This window comes from Sardina pilchardus, chromosome 8 (assembly GCF_963854185.1).
Source record: "Sardina pilchardus chromosome 8, fSarPil1.1, whole genome shotgun sequence".
In the NCBI taxonomy this organism is placed as follows: Eukaryota; Metazoa; Chordata; class Actinopteri; order Clupeiformes; family Clupeidae; genus Sardina; species Sardina pilchardus.
Genome location: NC_085001.1, coordinates 19,850,638 through 19,869,513, shown reverse-complemented (window position 1 = coordinate 19,869,513; position 18,876 = coordinate 19,850,638). Strand labels below are relative to the sequence as shown.

Below are 18,876 nucleotides of genomic sequence, written 5' to 3'. Positions count from 1 at the left end.
CAGCCCTCTGTGATGTTCACAGTAACTGCATGACTTACATCGGGGCTACTCAACTTATCCGTACCAAGTGGGCTCGACAGGAAAAGTATTGGGTCTAAGCCACCCAAAGACAGCGGTTTGTTACTTGTGGACAGTAAAGTAAACAAATTTACTTTATGAGAGTAAACTAATTTACTTCATGGACGATAAAGTAAACATATATCAAGCTATTACATTTCACTATTTTCACATGCACGGTTCAGTTTCTATGTATGCCAATGCCATTATCATTATAATGGCCTCAAATGTAGAGGGTAGGCCTATACATTTAGACCCATTCAAATATTATGTGGATAGGTCTTGGAAAACAAAATTCACCTTGTTGAGATAAGGGGTGTCTGCTAACCTTTGACACTCATTAGTTACACATGTAGCCTATTACACTGAAATAAGAAAGAAAAAAAAGGACTGGCAAGATGTTCAGAGCACAAACCCATTTTTCGGTAGACTATTCGGCTTTGTGGTCTTGTTTGGATGTTTTTCAATCCCCTCTGATATGTAACATCCCTGGGCCCTGTAGCATTACTGATAAAAGAGCAAACATAATGCAGCAGATAGGCCTACTGGGAGCGTTAATAACAGAGTCGATGGAGACAGATGAATGGGTTGAATTGATTGGGTTTTCCACATTGGATAGACTAGTAAATAAGTGAATACTTATCCAGCACTTCAAAACTCAATTCGTAAATCCATGTAAACACTGCGTAGGGATATTAAAATGACGTGGTATTGATGTACAACAGTAGGAGTCTGTCTCTAGTCCACAGATAGACCTCATGTAGAGCTCACCGAGCTGCGGCCCTCGTTTTTCATCATAATGATACTGCCACCTGGTGGAGGCAATCACCCATGTGACGTTAATACCACCGACCACCGACACTACGTGATGACGTAAGGAAACGTATTGGCCAAACCGTTCTCTCGCAGGCGGCGCTAAATTTCAAATGGGGGATTCGGAACAAGGGGTGATCTGCTAGCTAAGTTTCGAAGGCACATCGATTAAAAGTTTAATATTACAAATCGTGGACTGTTTTACGAGTATATCTTCAGTGGAGACTTTCGGTAAGATCATAATGTACACAACGACGTGTTACCTTTGCTGTTTGCAATTCAATCTGTGAGGCAGTCACGTTTTTTGAAAGTAGCACTGGCTAACGTCTATGTTGTTTACTAGCTTGCAAGCTAGCAGGAGGAGTAAGGTTATTATGCTAATATCATACCTTTTCACAACACGCGTTCAAGTGTAACATTTGTCACACAAAGGTTGGGAATACTATCCAGCTAGGGAGCTCACATATTTTGTGGGCATATTTTAAGATTAAAACTGTCTCCTGGACTGACTGCGCTAACTTCGTTACGGTAACATTAACTTATCGATAACAAAACGATGACAACCCGACTCGGGTTGTTGTTCGGTACATAGATCTATGTTGGACACACTCGGTATCAGTGACTACTGACGGATTGTTTCATGAATTGCAGGCAACTAATACTGATATTATTATTTACTCATTAGCAAAAAGAAAATGAGTGCAGTCTCTACCCCAACCTCCCGGGTGCGGCAATGGGCTTCCCCATCTTTGGGACCGAAAGGAGCTCTGTCTGCCACCAGCACCCCACGTCTTGCTGCTTGTTTTCCTGGCAACGACGATGAACAGGAGCGGCGACAAAGGCGTAGGTCCAGAGTAATTGACCTACAAGCAGGGCCAGACTCTTCCTTCAACGATGCTGCATCGCACAGGTAAGAGATGCCCGACTTCCAGTACAGTCGACTACAGAGTGGCGACAGTTAGATATTTGTTTATGGTGCTGGTATGTTAACCGTGCATGGTCTCCTCTGTCTGTAGTAATACGGGGACCCCTGCTGCTGTGCCCAAGCTGTCCACAGCCCAGATCTCTGAGCACTACTCCACTTGCATCAAACTCTCCACTGAAAATGTGAGTGCTGCTTCACTGCGTCTCAACACTGGACTGAAAACAAGCAATGTTTCTTGGTCTTGTCTGAGTACTGCAGCTGTCATGTGTATCCATCTTTTTAGCCCAGTATGTTTGTTTCCCCTGTATCCATTGCATTCATGGAATGATTGACCAAACGATATGTCTTTCATAACAAGGCTTCGAGCCAGGGTTCAACCATGGTTATTTTTTAAGAATTAACACATTTTTGTTACCCTACTTCACAGTCTCACCTTCGAGGTGGGTTGGACTTGAGCCTGAATAGGGTCAATTTCAATGTGAATGGCACAACCTGTGTCACCAATAGCCTTGCTCTTGTTTTGTTATTGTATTGCTAATTGCTGCTCCTGTCCAGCGTTGTGACCCAGGTCCTATCTGATTTCCCCAATCTGGGATTAATCCGTGTTGACCGGCTTGGATTGAATTGACAAAAGAATGGATCAGATGCTTTTGAATTCACTTTTTATGTAGCTTTTGTTTAACTTGGGGAAATCATGTTGAGATTTGAATATTTTATAAGTGAACCATGACCAAGAACAACAAAGGCAACAAACATATTAAAGTGGTATTAGTGTCCTTTTTAGGAATTAAATTACTATGTCCATCAGAATGGACTCCTGGATAATATCTAAATACCCTATCTGTTTGACAGAAAATTACAACAAAAAATGCTTTTGGTCTGCATCTCATTGACTACATGGCAGACATTCTACAACAGAAGGACTCAGAGCTCAATTTCAAGGTCAGTCCATTATCAAAACATGTCTCCCTTTGACTGAATTTACAAGAACAATCAATGAGGATATTTTAAAATTATTATCATTGTTGGTTAACACACTTGAATACTCTCGCCTTAGGCAAACAAGATATAGTTGAACACATATCACACATCACACCACTGTTTTCCAAGTATAAGCACTGTCAAGTATATTTATTTATATCTTTGTGATTGCTTGCCAAGGTTGCAGCTGGTACACTGGATGCCAGCACCAAGATCTATGCCGTGCGAGTGGATGCTGTTCATGCGGATGCCTATAGGGTCCTGGGAGGCCTGGGCGCCGAGACTAAGCCCAAGGAGGGTGAGTGGGTTGTGGGGATCACTATGATGTGGTACTGCTTACAGTGCAGCCCCCTGGGAGATACAGTATGTCCCCGTGCAGCGTTTTATGGCCACGTCCAGACAGGATGTGTTTTTGGAAGTGGGAACCGCCTTTTTGTTTGCGCTGTTTCGTATTAGCAGTAAGCGTATTGCGCGCAGCTTATGTGGGCAGAGTGCCTGCCGCACCTTGCCTTTTTACTGAAGTGAGGCGCCCTGAGTGCCTCGAATTGATTTTTTTTTTTTAACTCAAAGCAGAAAAGCGGCCTACATTATTTCCTTAGAAAGCCCCTTCCATTTTACAAGCAGCAAAGCGTGTCCTGTCTGATCCTGCAGCCGTCCCACGTTTTTACCATGGGACAGCTCGAGAGGAATTGCACTGCTACAGAAAGATGCTAGCACATTGTTCACATCTTTTGGTCAGCAAAATTAGGTGTTGTAATTGGGTGTACTCCATCTCACTGTGGTGGTTGGTCTTGTTGCTATGTGAACAGGGCCAGATGGAGGAGAGGATGCTGCAGCTGAGGACGGTAACGAGGGAGAGCAGTCTACCGCCAAGCAGGTAGCGCGGAAGAAGCGTCCTCCCAAAAAGACCGTGGAGCAAAACCTGGGCAACATCAACCGCTCCGAATCTGAGATGAAGTGTGAGGTGAGATACGGTCGATGTGTGATGGGGTTTCATTGTTGACTTGGTAAAAGCAGGAAGCAGGAAATTATTAAATGAAGAGTCCGAAATCAAAAGGATCTGTTCGATACCCACTGGCAGTGAAGACAGGACTGATGTGGTGTTAAAGGAGAAGCCCAATAAGCAAGCCTCATCGTGTTTTAATTAGAGAATGTTTCCGCTCATCTTCTCTCTCCTCTCTTTTTGTTTGTGTCTCAGATTGACCCCATGTTCCAGCGCATGGCGGCGTCCTTCGATGAGAACAGCACGGCCGGCGTCTTCCTGTCGGTGCTCTTCAGCGAGGACAGCCGCTGCGAGCTGCGCTTCCCCTCTCACATGACCCTGCTGCACTCCAGGCCCCCCTGCAGCGCGGTGCCCTCGCAGTACGTCTCCGCCCGACCCCTCACAGGTACGCCCCACACCGCATCACTCAGGTGTCAGTGAGAGGGAGGGAGTGTGTGTGTGTGTGTGTGTGTGTGTGTGTGTGTGTGTTTCATCCATTGAACTAGGCCTGTCTAGTTCAATGGATGAAATATCATCCATCTTTTTATTTTAGAGGTTAAGTCAGTTTCTTTCTTTGGAGACCTTTTAGTTCCTCTAAAACAGCTGTGTGTTGACCAGTGCTAGCAGCAGGGAGCACACACAACTAAGGAAAAAAATATTTTTGGTGATGGTCCTTTTAGATTAGAGCATGTGCTGAATGAATAAGTAGAATTGATCCAATTGAATAGATGAGTTTAACACTGCAACACCATAGTGAGAAGTTTAACTAGCTGTTCAAAATCTCTTTCTCACCTGATTAACATCACACCGCCAAAGCCTTATTGACAACAAACCTCACAAGTTGATTTGCCGAATGTCTGTTTGTGTGACTTGCAGGTGGTCTTAAGTCTCTGGAAGAACGACCCATCTGTCCATCACTGGGGGACTTCTCATTCACAAGATGGTCGCCCGACCAGGTTGAGCAAGACACCACATCCTTTGATTATTGATTATTGTTTTTCATCTCTCACATATTCATTATTCATTATACATTAATTTACATTTTTTCAATCCATATACAGTATACTGTACATTTTGGCACAATGTGTGCATCACAGGTAGGGTTGGGTATCGTTTGAATTTGAACGATTCCGGTTCCGGTTCCGATTCGTTGTTTCGATTCCGGTTCCTTCCGATTCTCGATTCCGATTCTTTTAAGAGGTAGGGTCAAAAAGTTTAGGACACCAGTATTTTAATAAGCTAGCTAACGGTCTTTCTGAATGAAATAGTCTGACCTTCTCCATCAATTTTAACTTTACTAAGAATTTCTCACCGGACTGTTTTGAACTACAATATAAATATCAAATCTATGAACTTGAATATAAATATTATAATGTAATGAAACCTCATGAAAACACATTTAGGCTACACATGTGTGTATGATGCTGCAGATACTTAAACATGTTGTCTTGCTCCCACTCGGCTAACCTGGTGCAGAATAGCACATAAACAATAAAAAGCAACTTAAGGCCTGTTGTCACAAGGTTTGGGCAAGGTCCATTGGCTATATAGTTACAATTGTGCGAACACTTCCGGTGGATGCTTCTTTGTTGGTGTTCAGCGGTTTCTTCTTCCGGTCAGCGTACTGAGAATCGATACTAGGTATTGAAATTTAAACTTTTGAACGATTCCGGGTATATCGGAAAGCCGGTTCCGGTTCCAATCGATTCTCGATTCTCGATACCCAACCCTAATCACAGGCCAGAATGCAGACAGAGACGAGTGCTTATCTGTGTTGCTCTATTGTCCGGTCGTTCTGCAGACTATGAATCAGCTGCTGGAGAAGATGAAACAGGGTGAGCACGCGTTTGACGTAAACGCCGACATTGAGCCGGATGAGGAGGAGTGCCAGGACTTTGCGGACAACTTTGATGCAGACAGCGAAGAGGTCGGCCAAGGGGATTTTGGTGGAGATGGCTTCGACGAGCACAAAGAGAGCTGTGCCAACCAGAAACCAGACAAACGGTAAGATGACGCAACCAGCATTGGTGTTTGCCGTTCATGAGGCTCAGCTAGAATTCTTGTCTGAAAATTAGGCAATACCAGTAATGCAGATGCACCCTCGTTTATTTGAAAATGTACTCCGTCTGTTTACTGGAAGGATCATTTGTTTACAGTCGCAATGGAATGAACTGCAATACCAAGGAAGAATGAGCCTGACTAAATACAGACGGTCATGACCTTACAATATTCTCAAGCTCATGTCTACATGTTTATCCACAGTGGGGTCATACCAATTGGAGAAGCGGACATTACAGCCATGTGTCTCCAGCTGTCATCTCAGCCCAGAGAGTACTCGTACTTCAGCCCCAAGACTATGGCGTCATGGGTTGGGCCTGGCTACTGGCTTTTCAAACCAGGACAGAAACGTGAGGAGTTTGGATTGTTGTGTCTTCAGATGCACTAATATGCACTGCTAAAATTAAGGGAACACTGTCTTGGAGTTTTTTCACAATTGCTTAAACACATTTATATACATTTTTTATATAAACCTTCCACCCTATTCTCCCTTTGCTTTTCTGATTGCAAAATCAAACCAATCGCCTCATAACAGTTTTACCTCAACACCAAACAATGACTGAGAGTATGAAAGAGTACTGATCCAAGTCAGACTGAAGTGTTCCCTTTTTTTTTAAGGTTATCTATGTATTTGGTAATTAAAGCAAGCGCTGTGCGAAGGCAGTCTGTTTTAATTGGTGCAATGTTCTGCGTCTTGTGTTATCAGAGGATCAAGTGCAAGATAAGGAAGCCCGGAAGAGGGCACCAAAGAGTGCGCTGGTCATCGACTTCAGTGAAGACATTCACTTCCACAATTATTTCAAGACCACAAGAGTGAGTGAAACCATAGCTTAACCCATTCACAAACCAGATAGCGACCAGTTGTAAGACTTTCAACATGGAGTCCTCTAGTATTGGAAGAACAAACTAAATTGTCATTGCCAGATTTAATTTCACCATTGTGCTGTTGAAATCACTGATTATTTTGACATCGTCTCAGTGACTACAGCCAGTGTTTCATATGTGCTAGAAGTGGCTGTAATTAATATGTTTAGAGTGAGGCATTGCTGCCATGCTGCTTAAATGTAATGCTCGCTCCTCACTAATCCCTCCGACCTAAAAAGAAATGTCTGAATTGAAAGCTGTGAACGGTACAGACGCTTCAGAAATCTAAAGCAGCTCAGCTCTATAGGTTTCTGTTGCTTTTGTACGGCTGGAAGGGTCATTGTGACTGTTCTGTATTCCTGCATAGTGTTGTTTTCCTGAACATAATGTTTACTCTGCAGTGATCCAAGACTCGGCCGAAGGCTAACTCATTTAAGAGTTTATAACTCTCTCTTTCTCTCTCTCTCTCTCTCTATCCCTCCTTCATTCTTGCTTTCTTTCTGTGTGTCTTTCTTTTTATATATATATATATATATTTCTCATTGTTTCTATCTGTCTCCAGGCAGCCACCACCATCAGCAAGTCGGCCTTAAACACCAGCAATAAGAAGACCACTCTTCCGTCAGACTTCCAGTATCCCCTGAAAAACTTGTCTCAGCTCAGTCTCAAGCCCTCCAGCACAGTACGTCCTCCCCATTCCCCCATTCAACAAACTGAAATAATAAGTTAATTACGACGGTGAAGTGTTGAGAAACTAGTTTTCTAACCATGGTGAACTCTTTAGCTGTGTGCAGAGGGGAAGAAAAGGTTGTCTGGAGAGCTTGGCGAGGGCATCGGAGAATACGACTACAACAACGCCAATGACACGGCCAACTTCTGCCCTGGTGTTGAGGTATGTCTGTGTTCAATGTATGATAATGCAGTATATTGTTAATATTTTTTTTTTTAACTTAAAAGAAAATTCCGGCGATTTTTCTCATAGATCTCTGTTTCTCAAAGTCACCGAGAACTGTTGGTACGAACAATGGGTTCTAACTAGATCGAATGGTTGCAGCCAAAAGCTAGAGCTGCCAGGCAGCTACAATGCTACAGTCTGGGGGCATGTTCATATGAAAAATATGTGTATTCAGGTTGTCTTGAGTGTGCACCTGTACCATGACTTCATTCATTAGTATGTAGTCAGTACAGTGCCTCTTGAGATTCAAAGTGGCAATACGGTTCAGAAGTTCTTGGTTAGCATAACTTGACAACAAAGCATGTGTATTTTGAAATAACTTAAACTGTTATTTCCTCATATCCGGTTGATATTTCTTGGTAATTTTCGAATATTGTGTGAAACTAAAGATCCTACGCATGGTACCACTAAACCTGGTTTGTATAAGTGGCGAAAACAGATCTTAAACAGTATGTGTATGGCAATTTTTTGTTTTTACCCTAGGGAGGAGACAGTGATGATGAAGTGGAAGAGTTTGGAGGCTTGCAGGACTCTCAGTCCTCTATGGATGACCCCCAATCCATGCCGGACCACGGCGGTCTCTCAATGTATGGCGAGGACAACCTAGTGCCAGAACCACACAAGGTACTGTTCATAGCACAAACTGTTGGAACTTTTATTTCCTCTGAGTGATTTTGAGTGGAAGTGAGTTAACACGTCTCTCTGTTTCTTGTCATTGTTTGTAAGGTCAACATGATTGAGATCAATTACGCTAAAACAGCTAAGAAGATGGACATGAAAAGACTGAAGACCACCATGTGGGGGCTACTAACGGATGGCCCTGAGAAGCTGGTTGAGGACACCCCCACAGTGAGTTCTAGTCCGTGCATTTGCAGCTAGTTAGAAATATCTAACATGCGGTCAACATACCCCTCACGTGTCTTGTTTGTTTATGTAATATTTAATACCAGCCTCCTCATCATTCTCACTCCCTCTCGATCGCTTGACCCATATCACCTCATGACCATCGTGTTTTCTTCCTCTCTGCAGGACGCAAGTGATCCCAAAGCAGGAGTTGCTGGCGAGAAATCCTTCAGTCAGTCTACCCGGAACCTAATGCAGAAGTATGGCTGCGTCTGGGCTATGCTCAGTCTTCAGAATTATTTACATGCGTCACTCCCGACTAAGACTTTACGTTGTGTCAACCTTCCACTCCCCAAAGGCTTATTGTGTACAACATTAATTGAGATAAGTAATGCACTCATTGTGACTCACCCTCTTCCTTTTCAGATTGCCCAGCGCTATGGCAAACAATCTGTCCGTGCCTCTGGCCTTTGTCGCCCTGTTGCACTTGGCAAATGAAAGAGTAAGTTTGGTGCTCCTTTACTGGCTATGTTACAGATTGACATACGTTTGGAGATCTTTCACTTCATCACATGAATGCAGGAATATTTACACAGGTGCACACACACATAAAGAGGCTAACATCACCCATATGTAGAGGAACACATGCACACATATGTAGCTTAGGAGGTGGCTGGCATGGAACATCAGAGGTCCTGCCACTTCATGGGAGAGTTGAGCACTTTTCTGACAAGTCAAACTGCTACAATTAAACATACCTTTTCTTAAACTGTTGCTTATGCACAAGGGTCAGATTCCACTGTTTCTTCTTACTAAAATGTCTCCCTCCACAGAACTTGTCACTTCTTAAAGTGGATAACATGTCGGACATCCTTATCAAGCAAGACCACTAAGGATGGACTGCTGCTGTGCTCAGGATTTTTAATATTTATGTACTCATTATTGCCATTTTAACCTTTAACATACTTTTTCACCTTTCTGATGGTGTCTGAAATACCTGGCCACCAATGTCCACTTTAAGATATACCATTATTTTGGATTGGTAGCATTTTTAGATTTCTTAATATTTTTGTAAATCTTTTTCTATGGTGACCAGAACATAACTATTGTGGTTCCTCAACCCATGATGTGTCTGTATTACAAAATAAAGACATACAAATTTTTCTAAATGGATTTTACAAACCATGATAAAATGTGATAAAATGAATTTAGTGGTCATTATGTTTTCTTACTGAGCCTTTCGTGTTTGTCACTTCTACATGTTGTCTGACCTGTCTGTGTTTTCTGTATGTTATATGTAATGGCCACATTCTGAAAAATAAAACATCTTTCAATTAAAAGTGATGTTGGGATTAGTGGTGTGTTCCATTGACATGAGAAGTTCAGAGTACTTTTTTCACTTAAAACTGATACAGTTTCAGCCTCTACATCCAGGTAATTGAGTAGTTGGTGTTTCTTGATGGTGTTTCTTGAGGGCCAGACAGGCTGTTCCAGCACAAGTGGCAACCGGTTAAACCGGCTGTCGGCTGATAGGGCTGGGTGCTACTATGGCGTCAGCAGAACTGAAAGAAGTGTGATGGGTGGAGGAAGACTGGGACGCCGCATGCATAGTGGGGAAACTGATGACACCATAGCTGTTCATTTGCGTATATCATTTGAATATAAGCTATCACGGCATTTTATTGACCCATGTAAATCTCGACTGAATACCCGAAAAATCCGTAATAGCACACATCAGATTTTATTGTCCAGTTAGAGCAACACAAATTAAGTCCTGTGGTCCTGACATGTGGAATAGTCTACCAATCAATCTACTAAGAAGATGTTTAGGAAATAGGCTAATTATTTTAGTGGGCCTACATATATTTAATCTATCACCTTCAGAATCTGTTTTACCTGAAGTATCAGGTGATCCAATATGCTATTTTGGACCAACGCCCCCACGAGGAGGAGGCGAGAATTTCGAGAAAATAGGTGGGCCAACGCGAAGGAATTCACATTGAGAGGAGAAAAACAAACCAGGAAGTAAACTGAGGGAATTGCCAACCGACTCAAGAAGTGTTGAAGGACAGTATCACTACCAAAAGTGGTGAATTCTGCTGCAACGACGTTAATTGGAAGTGAAGTCGGTTCGACGACTTCGACTTTCTACTAACATGGGTCTTGGAGACAACAACCCCAGCACTATGGTAAGAATTATCCTCGAATCGAGACCGTGCTGACGTTGTTGCCCTGAACCTGTTGCTGGTGTTGTTTACGTCATTTCGAATAATAATGATCGCGAAATGTTTTAGCCTACATAATGATGATACTTGTATTTCTTTTTTTTTCCATGTTGAACTGGCTTTGATTAGCCTACGTTTTTTCGAAGTTCATGTTAGTCAGGCTATTTGTTGTGTCTAGGAGATGCAGGAGTTCCACATAGCTAGTTGATAGCCAACAAGGAAGAATGTTTAAGGCCTTGTGTGTCATGTACACTGAGTAGAATGAAACAGAAGCCAGTGACACTTTGTAGCCTCTTTCAGAGTTACTTTTTGTTTACTGCTGAGAAATCTTGCAAAGTTGTCATGAGGAAGCATTTCTTTTAGAAGTAGATGTGAAATGGAGATTACATAGTAATGCCATCATTCAAGTATCGCCAGTTAACAGACATTTCCTCTCAAAGTCATGGCGTGGCATGCTATACGTGTCCCTTAATGTGCAATTATTACAGTTAACTTTCTGAGGTGATCTAGGCTATGGTGTGTGGCATCTAATAAAGTTGAATATTAGACCATGTGAATCTCACACCTGTAGCCTAGACTTCCTTTGAATGTAAATATTGGCCAATAAAAACTTATTCTGATTCTGATACACTGGGGGGGCTATTTTCCTTTCTTTTTCCAGTGATTGAACAACAAAGGTTTAGGCCCGCATAGAAATGCAGACGACTACAATGAGATGTAGTTCACCCTGTTTTCATGTTGAATGCTTTCCCAGACATCTACTGAATCTGTTGACAAGAAGACACACTAGCCAGCACTATAATATAGATAGACTGATGACTCTAATGTCATAGCTAGCTGATTAATTTTTTTTTTCTTAGCGCTGGACTCAAAACAGTGGTCATTTGTTTGTCTTCTGCTGATGATTAGCCTAAATATGATTTACTTGAAGTAAAGTGTATTGAAGGAACTCCACATTTTTGTGAAAATGAGAAAGAAACAGAAATGTTACATGCCAAATGACTGAGTAGCAAATGAGAGCTGTTATGTAACCTCTGATATTAATTATAATCACATATTTCATGCTGAGTGAGCTCTTGCACTTTTCATGAACTGGCAAGGACATTGGATGTCTATTTGTACAGTGTCTCTGCTGAATTTATCAGAGAAGAATTGCACAGTGATCTACACATACACACAGGCTTAACGAAGCTAACAGGCCATTCTAAAGGCGACACAATTGGGCCCTGTAAAACGCACTTGCACCCTTAAAACAAGTGTGTCGTTTTTAGCACATCTTTATGTCCAGATAGGCACACCACAGTTTGTGTTGTTTCTAAAACATTTGTTTTAAGAGTGTAGAAGGCCCTGCCTCAAAGATCAGAGGAACTCCCGTTTCACAGCACAGTCATATGCAGCAAACGCTCTTTCCAGTGTGTGTGGGGAGTCATTCGATAGCACACTGCCATTCTGTGGCAGAGTGGGACAAAGCATGGGGGACTCAGAACACAACGGAGGTGAGGGAGGGAGTGAGTCAGAGAGAAAGGCAGGTGCAGTGCGACACGACACTGTTTCCTGGAGACGTCTGTGTTTACAAGACACTGGATTGGCTCAGGGGATTTGAATGGAGGTGATCATAAGGAAGTGTGCACAAGTTCTCATCAATATCCCTCACAGAACTGAATTGTCAATAGCCTCCCCCTCCATGATAATGTATTTTGGTTCTGTCACCCTGATATAATTCACTGATCAACACTTTTCCAATCAGGCATGGGGACTGATAGCCTGCATGTGTACAAAAATATTCCATGACCCTTGTTCAGCTTGTTCTAGCATTTCCTGGTATTGCGAAAAGAGACATCCGAGGTCAAGAGTGAAATGAATGCTCTATTTCCCAGAAATGATCAGAGAAGCTTTCATTGTTGTGGTCATTTTTCACAGACCTTGTACAGTGTACAGTATGGTCAGTATTGGTTACAGTGAATACATACTGTACATACATTGTTGCCTTTTTCGGATGTAAATTTCAGTTCACTATCTTGATGGACAAGCCATCTTGAGCTATCGAGCTAAAACTGATAATATTTTTTCAACTGATAGGCACTTGGTGCCTTTAGTGTTATGAAACTATGCAAATAACCTAGTATATTCTCTAGTCACATGCACTCTATGCAGTTTGCAAAGCATTGTTACATCCATATGTGAATGAATGTGAACGTGAATGACTAACTGATTAAAGGATGAATTAGGTCCTATTGAAATTCAGCCTCCATGTTTTGATGTTGTGGATCATGATGGGACCTCACACTGTCACTTGGTGCTGTGTTTAGGAGCAGGGAGGCGAAGAAGACGAGATTGAGGAGGTGGACAAGGTCACGCACCTCAAGAACCAAGTGGACGGCGTCAAGCAAATCATGACCCACAACGTGGACCGCATCTTAGCCCGTGGCGAAAGGTTGGATGAATTAATGGACAAATCAGAAGACCTTCAAGCAGGAGTAAGTCGTTGATCTGTCACTCATGGAACCGTCTGAAGCCTGAATGCTGTGTAACCACGGCATGTTCCATTTTTGTGAAATGCTGGCTCATCTTGCACACGCTTAGTGTGCAGTTAACCCGCAAACAGAAAGCCACTAATACAAAGATGAGTTGAACGAGTTGAAAGATGTCTCCTCACATCAACCAAGCTGTATGGAAAAGTTAAAAGCAGTCAGTCTCGTAGATCCCCCAGTCAAGTGAGTTAGCATATAGTGATATTTTTGTATCTATTTACTTACTTATTAATTTATTGGGAAAGAAAGAAACAGTTGTTATGTAGAAACATAACAATAATTAAAACAAAAAAAAAAACTTCACCTATGAACATAAGTGTGTTTAAAGGCCTGTATCCTTGTGCTCAGTGTCATCCCCCCTTCACTAACTGTTTATATTTTCACTCCCAGGCCCAGAACTTCAAGCAGACGTCTCAGAAAGTAGCACGCTCGTACTGGTGGAAGAATGTGAAGATTGTCGTGGTCATCATCGTTGTTGTGCTCATCATCGTCCTCATCATCGTCCTTTTGGCCACAGGAGTCATTCCAACCAGCAACCCTGTTCCTCCGCCACCCACCATCAAGCCTCCTTCTTAAACCCTTAAACACAGCACAGGGTGTCCTCTGTACACTTTCATCTCTCTCTCTTTTTATCTGTCCTCCCCTCTCTTACGCTTGTTTGTGCTCTCTCTCTCTCCCTCTCACTCTCTTTCTTTCTCTCTCTCTCTCATGCACAATGTAGTTTTTGCACATTTGCTCACACGTTCAACGGTCATATGGGTGTCAGTTTCACAACTGCCAATGTGAAAGTCTGACCAATGCCAGTTCTCACTTGACTTCTGTCATTGTTACTATTTTAAAGCGTTGGTCCACATACAGTACTTGTCAGTGTGTGGTTGTTCGAGTGGGCATTTTATCAGAGGCAAAGCTAAGAACTAAAATTAGTTATATTATGCTGTGGCCTGTACATTGCCCTGCAAACAGGACACAATGAATGAGTAGGATAAAACCTTTTCAATGTTGTTACTTCTTTTATTTATATTTTCACTGGCAAATTGTTACTTTGTTGAAAAGACAAATCAGTAATATGTTACCCATGTTTCTGAAGGTGTCTGTAATTTTCACACGGATGTGTGTTACTTCTTTGAAAGGTTAGTAGCACACAATGCCTTTCAGGATGTAGAAATGTGGCTTTGCATTGAGGGTTTTCTGTGTCCTAAATGTCATTGTACCCACGCCTCTCATAGGCTTTTTAAACATGCGTATTCCTTTGCTTTGATTAAATTAAGCTGTCTTATAGCTTGAATATTTTAGCTAAGTTGACCACTTGAGATTGGTATTCACACAGATAAGCTCTAAGACTAGAGGAAGAACGCAAAAAAATATTGTGTGTGTGCGTGCGTGTGCCTGTGTGTGTGCGTGCTTGTGTGTGTGCGTGCTTGTGTGTGTGTGTGTGTGTGTGCGTGCGTGCGTGCGTGCGTGCGTGCGTGCGTGCGTGCGTGCGTGCGTGCGTGCGTGCGTGCGTGCGTGTGCGTGCGTGTGCGTGCGTGCTTGTGTGTGTGACAACTGCTGGATAGAAGCCAGGTCCATTTCGTGGTAGTTTGGAGAGAAAATTACATGAAGGTAAAAAAAAACTTTGGAAGGCACTGTTACTTCTCCAAGGTCCTCTCTCAAAAAAAGAACTCCCTGACTTCTAGCCACCTTATCTGACTCTGAAGGCCAAAATATGATATGAAGACTCTAACCGTATGACAATGCCATCTCTAGAGTTGATGAAGAGTTTGATGATTTTCATCTACATAAACGAATGTAGATGTACTTTTGATCAAAACAAAGCAGCAGTATAACTTCTATAAGTTCAAATCAGACTTGTCTACGTGTGTTCATGTTACTGGATAGGCCGTGGAGAGATCTGGGAGTCATCTGCATTGCCTGTAAATAAAATAGATAGAGATACTGTATCTCTGTATACAGAATGTAAATCAATCTACATGTTTTAAGAATAGTTACCCATGTAAGCTCTGGAGGTTTCAGGGTATTTATTTTTATTTGTTTTTAATCTCAGTCCCAACGTTTTTGTTTTGATTTCCAGCATAGGTCACAATCTTAAAAAGATCAATCATTGATACAGCTAATCTTTATGTGCCTTAGGTAAATATCTGTCCATGTCTAAAATAATAAAGTTTGAAATGATTACATTTTGTCACATGTTTTGACTTGCGTTCATCCCATTCAATTCAGTCTTATTCATTTACTGTATTAAAGCACCATCACCAGCGGCTAAGGTAGACTACTCAAGTCGCTTTACTGAGCCCACAACTTGAACCCCATGGAGCAAGCATGCAGCCAGTGCTATATTCTCCAGCTTATGCAACTCACTGTTTGGTATGCTAATTACTGTGCTATTAAACCGATGATGGCCAAATATTAGACCACAATGTATTATCAATCAAATCCATTTTGCCAATTTTGTTTTCCAATTTGCTAGAGCACAGATCATTTGGATAGATTACAAAATCTGTACTCCTCAATCACAAAGGTTGCCAGTGTAAGGAGAGGATATAGTGTACATTTTATACCTCTTATGCCCAACCACTAGATGGCAGCAATGCATAATGTCCCACTCCTAGTATCCTGTTTTACATGCATCATGGTAAGCCTGCATCTGAGCATAATCTTAAACAAACGATGCTAACATTACACAGGATATTCCATAGCAAATTAGTGTTTGACAGTTTTCATTTCAACATCAGTTTTCAGAGGCCAGGGGCAGGGCAGTTGGCAACAACGCTCAGGGGTATTCTCTAGTAGTCATACTTATGCCCAAAGACTAGAGTGAAGTGGATTGGGCCTGGCTTAGACCCCGAAGCCGCCGCCACGCGCCGCCATTTGCGCCATTTAGAATTTCAGCCGCCGCCAGCCAATAATTTTGGAAGCCAAATTGAGCCGCCATCTGATAAACTTTGGCTGAGCCAGACTTGGACTTGTTGCATCTAAAAACAATTATATCACATAGAACGAAAAATAAACGATAGCCTACACAAGGTTTTCCCACTGGATTCACCACATCAGTCTTGTGTTCGTTGCTATGATACACAGGACTCAGTGAGTTGACGGCCAATTAAAAGTCCACGTTCTCTGCAATGTTTTTGCTTTCTCGCGCTGAGATGAAATGGGGGAAAGAAGCCACGGTAGCCTTATTTTTGATCTCGCTTTTCATATACTTTCCTAATTCCTACGAAGTTCTACTCGGACTTGTTGCACAAACATCAAAACCAAAGATTGATTATATGAAACGTATTCTGGAGCGGACAGATTTACAGCACGCGATATTACTGCGACTGCAGCATTTCACCATCTCCAGAAATTGCTGCGCTAGTTCACAATGCATGCTTCAGTCTACATTGAAGTGAAATGTGCAGAACTTTGTTAAAAATGATATAATAACATGGTGTATTGAGATACAACATAGACATCTGTAGGCATGAAGAGGCAACTTAAGCCATTATCAGCCATTAAAAATTTGGCGGCTGCAGCAGCCATTTAGGTTTTGGCTGAGCCGGCTAGCCAGCCAATAACTTCATCAGCCAGCCGTTATTCTCAAAACAAATGGCTTCGGGGTCTAGCCTGGCTACTGACTCTTCAAATCAAGATGTATGAAGGTAGTGGTGATTTTTCATTTAGTAATAAAAACAAGCACCCTAAATGCAAATGGTTTGGTGGGGTGGTGTTCTGCTTCTTACTTCGCTTGAGAGGATCAATTACAAGACAAGAAAACCTTGAAAGAGGACATTACTGAGTGCCCTACTCACCGACTGTAATGAAGACGTTCACTTACACAATAGGGCTCGGGAACAAGCCTTGCATTCTAGGAATAGCCGCCATATTGGTAGCGCACCGAGCGTAATATCCATTCATTCAGATGCAGAAGACAAGAAGCAGAAGTGTAGTATTAGCGATTCTTTTCCTCTTGCGATCATGGGTGGTGCTGTTACACCCCACTACACAGCAACACACGACCAAGAAGGCAAAAACTAAGTAACAGGAACACACTAATATAGGCGGGAGTAAATCCATAGTAATCCATGGTAAACTTAGGAGTGAAGCTGCCAATATGACTGCGCCCGCTAAGTTTTTTACGTCATGATCCCGAGCCCTATTGTTTCAAAACAACAAGATTGTTGACATCTAAGGCAAAGAGCAATCATTTGAGAGACAATCAACATGGAGTCCAAAATTCTTGAAAGTACAAACTAAATTGTCACTGCCAAATCGAATTGCACCATTCTGCTGTTGAAACCACAAAGTGATTGTTACTTTGTTTAAACAACTCAGGCTCTGAAGTAGCTTTTGCGTCATTGCTTCTCGCTAATCATTCTGACCCCCATGAAGTTCTGTAGGTTTCTGTTGCTTTTGCATCTCTCTTGCCAAAGTTATAACCCTTTGCAGCGATCTGACTCCACCTGTCATTACAAGTTCAGAACTTTTTACCCCCCTCTCCTTTCTTCCTGCTTTTTATCTTCTTTGTTTCATCTTGTCTTTCTCTCTATCTTCAGGCAGCCTCCAGGAGCTGTCCTTAAACACCAGCAATAATAATACCAGTGCTGAGAGACCTCCTCCCTAAAACCTCCAACATCCCCTGAAAATCTTGTCAGCAGCAGTTTCAAGCCCTCTAGTACAGCATGTCCTTCCCCTGTATTTGTATCCACTCTTTTGTAGATAACAGCCACTAGTGTCAAGGAATGAGGGCTCTAACCGTGGTGAGCTATTTCAGCTGTTGTGTAGAGAGGGAGAGGAGGTTGTCTGGAAAGTTCGGTTCAGACTTTGGGGGAATATGATTACAATAACCCCAATGGCATGTCCAACTTCTGGCCTGGTGTTGATATGTGTGGTCAATGTGTGTTCTGCAATAAATGTTTGATACATTTTCTTTATCATCTTAGATAAAGATTTCTAAAGACATTGGCTGCGTTTCCCATTGGTTAAGAAGCTCTTAAGTGCTAAGAACTTCTTAGGAGCGTTAGAGCGCTTGCTTTTGATGGTGGTTATTACACTCTTGTTAAGTACCTACATGTACCACAAAAAAAAAAGTGTTTGTGTAACAATTTATTATTAATCATAATAATGTTTTGAGAGTTTATTTAGCTGGGGTCAAATTGACCCCAAGGATAACGAACGTCGGTAAGATTTAAGGATAGCATTCTTAACGAATCTAGGAAACCTGGCCTTTGTGAGTTTGTCTGTGACTTTGATTTGGCTCACCAGACTGATGTGGACATCATTGCCTATAGCATTACCTAACATGATTTAAAATGTCTCTACCCTTCATTTTTTTGTTATTATTTTTATTATTATTATTATTATTTAGATATTCGGATCCCTTGTCTAGTGTGTCTCTGAGTCCCACTCAAAGAATCGTTCTTTGGAGATCAGTCACACACCAAAAGCCTGGTTCACATTCACATTCCTTTGTTTTTTACCAGCCCACCCACCCAAGCAAAAGGATGGGGGAATCTAGAATGTTCATCCTCTTTGTTTTGGTGTGAGAGTCAGTAGTAGTTGTGCAGAACAATCGGATTAAAGCACCTATCATATTCCACTTTACATGTTACGTGAACAAGTAAAAATCCAATTTGAGAATAGTGTTTCTCGAACGCGATACC

General features: G+C 42.0%; 2 protein-coding genes across 2 annotated transcripts; both read left to right on the top strand.

Moving 5' to 3' along the window:
* Positions 1-957: 957 nt before the first annotated feature.
* ncaph (non-SMC condensin I complex, subunit H) lies at positions 958-9,812 on the top strand. Its single transcript, XM_062543148.1, has 18 exons — positions 958-1,101; positions 1,556-1,780; positions 1,887-1,977; positions 2,648-2,737; positions 2,957-3,074; positions 3,586-3,740; positions 3,975-4,164; positions 4,635-4,714; positions 5,560-5,762; positions 6,021-6,166; positions 6,523-6,629; positions 7,243-7,362; positions 7,465-7,572; positions 8,119-8,259; positions 8,362-8,484; positions 8,665-8,738; positions 8,905-8,980; positions 9,312-9,812. The coding sequence occupies exons 2-18, from the start codon at positions 1,566-1,568 to the stop codon at positions 9,369-9,371; spliced, it is 2,097 nt and encodes a 698-aa protein (XP_062399132.1). The 5' UTR covers positions 958-1,101; positions 1,556-1,565; the 3' UTR covers positions 9,372-9,812.
* Positions 9,813-10,474: 662 nt separating this feature from the next.
* On the top strand, positions 10,475-15,411 carry vamp8 (vesicle-associated membrane protein 8 (endobrevin)). The gene is made up of 3 exons (XM_062543147.1): positions 10,475-10,667; positions 13,013-13,180; positions 13,625-15,411. The coding sequence occupies exons 1-3, from the start codon at positions 10,635-10,637 to the stop codon at positions 13,808-13,810; spliced, it is 387 nt and encodes a 128-aa protein (XP_062399131.1). The 5' UTR covers positions 10,475-10,634; the 3' UTR covers positions 13,811-15,411.
* Positions 15,412-18,876: the final 3,465 nt, after the last annotated feature.

Excerpts from the sequence above, each read along its gene's own strand:
- ncaph (XM_062543148.1), top strand. The coding sequence starts at position 1,566 with ATGAGTGCAGTCTCTACCCCAACCTCCCGGGTGCGGCAATGGGCTTCC. Across the intron at positions 2,738-2,956 it reads ACTCAGAGCTCAATTTCAAG|GTTGCAGCTGGTACACTGGA; the intron begins GTCAGTCCATTA and ends TTGCTTGCCAAG. Across the intron at positions 8,739-8,904 it reads ACCCGGAACCTAATGCAGAA|ATTGCCCAGCGCTATGGCAA; the intron begins GTATGGCTGCGT and ends CTTCCTTTTCAG.
- vamp8 (XM_062543147.1), top strand. The coding sequence starts at position 10,635 with ATGGGTCTTGGAGACAACAACCCCAGCACTATG. Across the intron at positions 10,668-13,012 it reads ACAACAACCCCAGCACTATG|GAGCAGGGAGGCGAAGAAGA; the intron begins GTAAGAATTATC and ends TGCTGTGTTTAG. Across the intron at positions 13,181-13,624 it reads CAGAAGACCTTCAAGCAGGA|GCCCAGAACTTCAAGCAGAC; the intron begins GTAAGTCGTTGA and ends TTTCACTCCCAG.